The 9,310-nt window shown below is 47.9% G+C and overlaps 1 protein-coding gene across 1 annotated transcript; it reads left to right on the plus strand.

Annotated features, from left to right (window-relative positions):
- On the plus strand, positions 1 to 1,851 carry Ccdc184 (coiled-coil domain containing 184; the record flags this gene model as incomplete). Its single annotated transcript, XM_005406646.2, is given in 1 exon segment — positions 1 to 1,851. A coding segment is annotated over 1 exon segment (585 nt). The 3' UTR covers positions 629 to 1,851.
- Between the last annotated feature and the right edge of the window lie 7,459 nt (positions 1,852 to 9,310).

A 9,310-nucleotide genomic window follows, 5' to 3' on the forward strand; every position in this document is an offset into this window, starting at 1 on the left:
GGCCGGCGGACGCGCCCGCGCCCCGCGCGCTCCCCGCCGCCCCATGGAGGACGGGCTGCTGGAGATCAGGACCAAGGACGGCGGCGACATGCCCGCGCCCCTGGAGGTGTCCGCCGTGCCGGCCGTGGGCGACGTGATCTCGGGGGAGTACAACGGCGGCATGAAGGAGCTGATGGAGCACCTGAAGGCCCAGCTGCAGGCCCTGTTCGAGGACGTGCGGGCCATGCGGGGGGCCCTGGACGAGCAGGCCTCGCACATCCAGGTGCTCTCGGACGACGTGTGCGCCAACCAGCGGGCCATCGTCTCCATGTGCCAGATCATGACCACGGCGCCCCGCCAGGGCGGCCTGGGCGTGGTCGGCGGCAAGGGGAGCTTCCCCGGGGCCCCCCCAAAGCCGGAGCCCGCTTCGCCTGGAGTCGAGGACGGCGGCTTGCCGGCTCGCGATCTTGAGGACGGGGACGACGACGAAGAGGAAAAAGAGATGCCCAGCCCTGCCACACCCACCGGTCGCTGTGAGCGCTCCAAGAGCCCCCGTGCCGGTCTCCTTGGGGGGGACGGGCCACTTGTGGAGCCCCTCGACCTGCCTGACATTACCCTGCTGCAGCTGGAGGGCGAGGCTTCCCTGTGAGGGCGCTGCGGGGGCACTAACTTCCCGGGCTGGGCTGGGGCTTGTGAGCGCATGACGCGAGGGGACTGACCGGCGCGGTGCAGCACGCTTCGCTCGGACAGCTGCCCCCGTGTGTCGGGGTGGGGACTCCCGACAGGCAGCGTCTGCAGGGCGAGGACTTCGGGAGCATCAAGCATTCTGTTTGCCCAGCCAAGCGTGATAGCAAACTGGAGACAGGTGAAGTTCCGGGAGAGCAAGTGCCCATCTCCGGACTCCCTTCCACCCCCCCACCCCCATGCCCTTTCCCTCTCCCCAGGCAACAGGAGAACCCCTGAATTATGTAAATAAAATCTGCTTTTTCTATTCTGAAAAAGGACTTATCTAGGACTATGGCAAATAATCTCTAATGATTTACCTAAAAATTACGGAATTGAGGGTATTCTGTTCTGGCAACAGGAAATTTACCCTTCTGCTGAAATCCAAGATACTCAGCACTCTGCAGAAGCCTCTCCCCCTCACAGGTCTCTGCGGCTGCTGATTGGTAAAGGAAACTTAAGGAGGCAGCTGCGGCCACAGGAATCGGGGTGCACGGGGTTCTGAGGGTCCCGGGGCTGGGAGGAGCTGGCTGCGAACGCGCATGAAGACAAAGTAGCGCATCCTCTAGGATTCTGCATGCAGAGCGGATCCCGCCGTGTCACTGACTTCATCTGGGATTGCTTTTCCACTCACGGGGGCTTAGAGAACAAAGACAGAGTCCAGTCCACAGGCACAGACTCGGGGTGCTCAGCAGCGGCCCGGATTTAGGGGACATTTGAGGGACTCTTGGGGGCTTCAGCCAAAACCTGTCTCTCCTGACTACACCTGCTTACCTTCAGTTCCTTTGTCTGTCCCTGCCCGCTGCCTCTCGGTGTGGCCTCCCTAATGTCTTGTGTGTGCTACGTGTGTCCAGTCGTGCAGTAGTGTGTGAGCCCTGAGGGGCAGGGCTTGTGGCTCTGGTGTTAGGTTCAGGGGGCTTCAGACTCTTCTGAGAACCCCGAGCTATAATGGCGCTTTCCTCTCTCCTCTCCCCTTTCCTCCCTCCCAGCCAGGGCATGGAGCATGTGGCTGTCCTGAGGTTCCTAACTGACGCGCCTCCCTCCTACCTTCTGAAGTGGTGACTTCGTGTGCCCGTCCCCCTCTTTTGTGTATTCCTTCTCAATGCTTTTCTTGGTATTAACCTTAATAAAAAGGCATCATCTCCCCTCCTTGCTGACTGGTACTAAGGGGATGTCAGGGGGGCTTTTGGGCCCATTGCACGGGCCAGGTTTTAGTGCGGACTGTGCCTTCCTTCCTGCCTGCTTGCCTCCAGTTCCAAGGAGTTGACTGTCCCCGCCCTGGCCAGGACAGACACTGCAGGCTCCGCCTGCTTTCTCTTCTGCCCTGGACCTCGATCTCAAGCTGGATGGCGGAAGGAGAGGGTATGTGTTGAGATTCCCGGGCTAACAATAGCCGGCACTCCACATATGCAAGAGATTTCTTTTCAGTGAAGCATCTGCTCCCTGGGAGGTGATTTCTGAATCCAAGTCCTGGGGTGGCAGGCAGGACACCTGTTCACGGAAGGGGTGAGTAAGGGGTATTGTTCGGGAGGGATTGCCCGGGATTTCTGGGAGTGACACATCAGAAAGGGAACCACAGTAACTGCCTAAGGCCTCTAGTGGAGGATGCCGGTAAGGTGTTCCCCAGAGAGCAGAGCCTGACATCAGCTCCAGGCTGCTCCCTTGGGCAAGGGAGATTTCCTGAGCTTTTCCCCGAGCAAAATTTAAGAGCACAACAAGCTAGGATGGTGTGTGCGCGTGCGTGTGTGCGTGTGTGCGTGTGTGTGTGTGTGTGTGTGTGTGTGTGTATGTGTGTGTGCATGTGTGCGTGTGTGTTTGCTGCTGTTTGTTGCAGAGAGAAACAGCACTGGAGGCACAGATCTGGGTTTGAATTTCAGTTCCAACACTTAATTGACTGATGAATAAAATAGGGTTAAAGTTTTTGTGGAGAAAAATATGTAAGACCCCCTGGGAAGATTGTTCAAATATTAGTGGGCTGGGATGGGGTGGTTGGTGACCGGCTCCTCTGGGAAAACAAAACCAAACCTTCTGAGAAAGTTCTAGAAACTCCCTTTTAATATACTCTTTTCCTATCTGAAGAGCCCTTATCTTTAAGGATAAGGAAAGGGCAATGGTGAGATTTCCAAACTTAGCACACGTCTTTTTGTCTTAAATGTCATATAGCTGATGGGCCGAAAGGTCTTGAGGACCAGCCCTATATGGATAGGATGGCCAGGAAAGCTCTGAGCTACACGGTGGTCAGCAGTGTGTTCTGGGACCTGAGGGAGGACAGCCAGAGTACAGAATCTGAGGGCTGGAGATGGAAGGTTCCGGTTCCAGCACTCAGCGTGAACAGGAACCGTGCTAGCGGTCACTTATGATTGAGTATTTGCTATGTGCTCGACTTTATCTGTAAGCACTATTATTACTTTCATACAACAGTTCAGAAATCGACCCAAGGCTTGCTCAAGGTCGCGGACTGGTACTTGGCAAAGCCAGGACTTGGACCTGGGCCTGCGTGATTTAGAGAGCTCTCGATATGAAACACTCTGCTAATTGTTCCATTTGGATCTTCAGAGGAGATCTCAGTTTCTGCAATCCAGAGCCTAAAATAACCCTGTAAAAAAAGAAATAATCTCAATTTACTTTTTGTCTTCTTGGTTTGGGCAAAAAGTTGCAGTTCAGATTTTGGTTAGTGACCTTTCCCAGAGTCCAGTGGGTAACAACACACTAGTAACACCAAGGAGGTGGCGGCCCCGACCTGTTCCATGGGAGAAGGAACCTGCTGCTTCCCGACACAGCTCTGGGCTCTTTGTCCTCCCCTGCCCCGCCCCCATAGCTCAGATTATTATCTGATCTGAATCTCAAGGGCAGCTCAGCCCTTTATAGAGTTCTAGTTGAGTCCTGTAACCCTTGATCCACTTCAGCTCCTCTTTCTACATCCACTGTTCTAAATGTGCCCTAGTTCCTCAATGCAAGGCCTCTTAGAGGTTCTCTGACTGTCTCCCCAAGTCCAGAGAGAAAAGTCTCCCAGGAAAGAGCAACTCATTACCTTCTTCAGCCTCCAGCCCCGTCCCTCACAGGGGCCCAGCCCAGCTTCCTCTGGACATCTGTCCTCCCTTGGCCTTAGCAGCCTGTGTTTCCCGTTTGGAATGCTCCTGACAAGGGAGTTGCAGCTGGGATTTCTAACCAGACACTCAAGGGCAGAGGTCACTACCGAAATTCAGGGGGCTACAGCCCTTTGAAATTGAATGCAAACTTGTACAAGTATATAAACTTTCTAGAGAGAAAGTCCATTGTTTCTACTTCCTTACCATGTAAGAGTTAAGTAAAGAAGTAAGGACCACTGAGCTCAAGGGCAATGCAACTTTTTAATTTGAAAAATACCAAAGAAGAAATGACCTGGCTTGACCCTGACGCTTCTAGTATCCTTATCTCCAAAAGCCTCCACAGTATTTTCTACACTGAATTCAAATTTACACATAAATCTGATTTCAAAATATTCACATTCTGTTGACCTACATGGTGTGCTAAAAACCCTGCCTCCCGCTGATCCCAAGCCTGCTGCTTCTCAAGGCTTGCCAGACCCCTGCTGATGTGTGAGAGGCAGGGAGGAGACCCCGTCCATATTGCTGCTCTGTGCTTCTGCCCCAGGCAGGGCTACTTGTATTCCGGCAACCCCCGCCCCCGACTCCCTGATCCCCTTAGGGCGTCTCTCAGGGTTTACCAGTTCATCTCAAAGCGAAAACACACCCGACTGCATAGAAATTAGATACAACTTTTGCCTGGCACAACCAAAATCAGTTCTTAGAGAATTCGTTATTTTCCTAAGATGCACACTGGCCTCCAACACAAACGTGCAGTTTTGTATGATCTTGGTACCACTATACATTACGGTCTGTCCTTGATTAGCGTATTGAAATGGGTCACTTAAAAGTTTTCCCAGAACAAAGCAGCAGTTCTTTCCCAAATGTATTTGTACCTATACTTCTTGAAAGTCATACAATTGTTTGCTTTGAAAAGGCAAGTTTTCATATTTACATGCTAAGACATAGACATTCAGGCAGGGTATTATTAAATGATAGGAAATGGTAAGACGTGACAGAAACTCCAAAGAAGTGTTCTTCAGTGCTTTATTCCAGCAACTCTTGCTTTCTCACTTCTACATTGTCCCCAGAGGATGAGTTCCCTCAGACAAACAGCTTTTCTGCTTGCAAGTGCTGTGCTTACGGACAGACTCCTGCTCTGTGACTAACGCGGTGATGGTGCCACCTGTCGAAGAGTAGAGACACTGCAAGGGGAGCTTCGCAGGGAATTTATGACTTTCACGGCCGCCAGCACTATCAAATGCCTACTAAAGAAAGAGGCCCGGCTCTCTGCCAAGCGGTGGGTGGTGAGGAGAGCTGGAGAAGCTGAATAAATAGAATGTATTTGAAGAATATAAAAAGCAATTGCAATAAACTCCTGAGTTCTCCCAGCCTTTTGCACACACCTCTAATCCAAAGATTAATCTTTCTAAGCCAGAGCTGTGCACAGACATTTCTCTCGGCAACCTGCAGCATGTTTCCCTGCGCCCTGAATCAAGTACAAAATCTGGCGCACGTGGGGAGGGTGCGAGATCAAGGTCATCTCCAGTAAGCCCTGGCTTCCTTTTGTCCCTGTATATTTTATGCCCCATCTAATTTTCTAGATGTCATCCCACCATGTCAGAAGCCCATGTGATCCATGCAGATCCAGCAATGATTGTGAAGGGTGCACCAGAGCCCTTAAGCCCGGGTGAGCAGTCTGAACGAGTCCTCCTGACCATGGGTCCCATTTCTCCTAGTCGTTCTTCCTACGTGCAGTCTGGAGTAAGTCTCTCCTTTAGAAAAGGGACTTCTGCAGCCTTGATCACGCTCCCAACCTCTCGTGCAGCATCTAGAAAGGCTACTTGTTCCCCCACTCTCCTGGGATCTTTCCCCCCTCTCCTGCTACCCGTGAACAGCAGTGCGCAAAGCTTATTATGAATTCCATTTTTATTTCTAGGAACAGTGTTCACAATTTTCATCAAATTCTCTCTTCTTTTTCTTGGAGACAGAGTCTTGCTGTGTGGTTCATGTGGGCCTTGAACTCACTGTGTAGCCCAGGCTGGCCTTGAACTCTTGGTGATTTTCCTGCCTCAGCCTCCCTCCCTCCAAGGATGCTAGGATTACAGGGTGCACCACCACCAAGCCCAGCTTCTTCAAATTCTCGAAGGGGTCTGTAAAGCCAAAGGGGTAGCAAAGCCTGTAGGCAAAATATGCTACTTGTTTCCCCAAGATGTCCCTCATCTTCTGTGTTTGGCTCTTTGGTCATTCTCTTTCCTGTTCTATTCATCCTGTCTCTGCTGTCCCTTGGAATCTCACCCGTTCTTGGGCTTTTCAGTGCTTTTCCTTCCTAAGCCTTTCCACGTGGATTTTCTTCTTCCACTCGCTGTCCAAAACTTTTAATGTGTAACTATTTTGGGGACAGTAACTCTGCCTTACTTCTACTATTCTTTACGTGCGTTTGTTGCTCCTTTTTTCCAAATGAGTGTCTTGACAGCTGGGACAGATTTATCCGTTTATAGTTTGTGAAATGTCTCCCTTATTTTGCTGACATTAAAGCACCATAGATTGTACGGCGTATCACTATTTTAGGTACCACTAAGAAAGGAAAAACTGCCAATTAAATGAATCGCTATAATTTCTTATCACAATTTTAAAGTTTCATTCTTATTTACAGAGCTCTTTTAGACATTTTTAGAAATAGATCTTTTAGTATCACTACTGTGCACACAGATGTAACGGAAAGTCACTGAAGTATTATTATAACTTCTTCACGTTGACTCTGACCCTTCAGAATCACTTACTGACTTTGGTGGCATCTGTACTTTTCCATGCATTTCTGTGCTCTGGGTCATGTTGACTATTTGTGGAGCAACATTTCTTACAAAGAGAAACCTAAATTCTCCACTACGTCTCTGGGAATTTCCTCCAGGATACAATATCTGCACTGCAGGTTTTAACACTGGCATTTTTTTCTTTTTGATCATGCCAGAAACTGTCCAAGAGAGCTGTTCAGACAGTAACCGGAACTGCTACTCCTTTAAAAGGGTCCTTAAGATGGGTGATGACCGGAAACACTGGGGAAGGTCGATTTTTAGTCAGGCCACTTGGAGTAGCAGCTGTGCTCAGGCAGGTGCACGCTTGGCATTATGTCCTGACTGCTGCTTGCCCACGCATTGAAACGTGCTATCAGGTACGAGACGAATTCCACTTCAAAGATGTTAACACGTGGCAGAATCAGTAGCGAAAGACCTTTCCAACAATGAGCAGATGTGTTTAATTGCTTATTAAGGATGTTAATAAATAAGCTTAAATCTTAGTGCTGAGAATTAAAAAACAGATTGTCATCTTTAGGAACCCTCAAAAGTTTTACTGCCAAAAGAAGACTTAGCGATGATCATTTTATATGTAACTCAGATGTGTAAAGGGATTTCCCAGATGTGTTAGAGATCCGATTACATTTTGCCCAAATTCCAGTTCCCAAATCTGAGACATCTACAACATTCCATGAGATTTCTGCCTTATCCTCTGGTTTAGTTCCTCTCACGTTTCCCCTGCATCCGTATCCCTGAGCCTGTGCGGGCTGCCCTGGTTTGACTCGTTAGCATCTCTAAGACAGACAAAGCAACTTTCTCATTGGTTTTAACAAGAAATATAATCTTATTGTCACTTCAAATGTTTTATTGTAGACTTGAATAAAAAATGGGGGGGTGCATTGGGGGAAGGGAACAACAGTCCCCAGGAAAGTTCCACACTCCTCTACCCTGTCGTTCCTGCTCTTTCTCTTCCCTGCTTATTCCAGAATATCAAGAAAATTCCTTCTCCCATCTTGAATGGAAAATAGTTCCTCTCCCCTTTAGCCTCTTAGGTGGGGGTAATTTATTTTATTTTTACCCCAACTATTTTTTCTTTTTTCCGGTACCGAGAATCAAACTCACGACCTCGTGCTTGTCAGGCAGGCGCTGTGCCGCTGAGCTAAATCCCCAGCCCCTACCCCAACTATTTTGTTTAAAATTATAGTCTCTTTCAAAGAGTACTGCCAGTGAATAAATATGATATCATTGGGCAGAATTAAGGAAACAGACGGGTAATATGCTCAAAGTTGCACAGTTAAAGACAGTGTTGGAAACAGAACCTTGTTTCCTAAATCATCCATGCGTGCCTTTTTTCCATTGAATGGTTCTGCACTGTACTCTGCTATACATGGTTACAATATGCTCAGACGTAAGAGTCAAAACTTTCATAACAGGAAAACAAGTCTTGTGAGTGTGCTGGAAAAAGACATCAAAGAAGATAACCATGCCTGAATGAGCTGTTGGCACATTTTTACCAACTGCCTGCTACATCTCCTAGGAGGCACTGGAGCAGACTCGGAAGTGATGGTCCCTGCATTTAAGGGGCTTATAGTCTCTTGATGGGAGAACGATATGTTCTTGAATTGAGGCAGAAGACTGAAGGGAAAATTTGTTTTCTATGAGCTTTGCCACCTGAATTGAGAACATTACAAATTTTAAATGGGCCTGGCATAAGTGGGAGACTAAGTGTGTATGCTGGTAGGAAATGGTAAAATGGAGATGGAAATTTAAAAAAATGTTTAGAAAAGGCTATAAAATTTTATACTACAGATAATACACAGTATGACACTGAAGGAAAGCAACAGCAGAGGCAGCGTCTCACAATTCACTGGAAACATAAGTAAAAAGCAGCTGTCTGAAAACAACAAACAAATAAACAAAAAACCCTGATAAATTAACCACATATGCCCTCTACACCAGTGCACAAAGTGGAGGTAATATAAAAATAGATTTTGAGATTTTATACAATGACGGAAGTAAAATCTCACCGATATACAGAAATGCAGTAGGATGGGACTCAGGCTTGGAACGTGGCAGTGAAAGCAGATCAACTGCATTGTTCTAAAGAAATGGAATTAAGTTCTGATAAGCAGCTTCAAAGAGGTTTCTGGTCATGGAACACATGTCACATATTTGTGGGGAACCTACTTTTAGACAGAAGCAGTTTCTTTGATCTGATCTATGAAAAGTTAGCCCTTCTCCTGCCATTTGTAAAATACAGGAAGGAAAGAAGGGAGAAAAGGGGTAAGGAGGGGAGGAAGGAATGGAGGAGACAAAAGAAAACAAGGGAGAGAACTAAAATAACAACAAAGGACAATGGTAGAAGGAAGAAGTAACACCTTACATTTTGAAGATAGTCTTCCACGGTATTTTTGCATCTGTCACAGTAGAAACGAGAAAGGAATCATTTAGGTGAAGATAAAGGAGAGGAAAAGAAGTGGTACTGTCAGCATGTGCCACAGGCTATCAGAAGAGGTAAACTGGATTACAAAGGAAAATATCATCCCTCAGAAGAAGCTGGCACAGCACAGGTTGCTACTTTGAATCTAATCCTGCCCGACATAGATGGAACTGATTAATAACGTGGGAGAGAGGAAAATCTTAGAGAAAGTAACCATGCCATGGAATTCCTTTTTTTTTTTTTTTTGTTTTTTTGTTTTTCTGCGGTACCGGGAACCGAACTCACGACCTTGCGCTTGCCAGGCAGGC

Source organism: Chinchilla lanigera, unplaced genomic scaffold (genome assembly GCF_000276665.1).
Source record: "Chinchilla lanigera isolate Chin_1 unplaced genomic scaffold, ChiLan1.0 scaffold00099, whole genome shotgun sequence".
Lineage (NCBI taxonomy): Eukaryota > Metazoa > Chordata > Mammalia > Rodentia > Chinchillidae > Chinchilla > Chinchilla lanigera.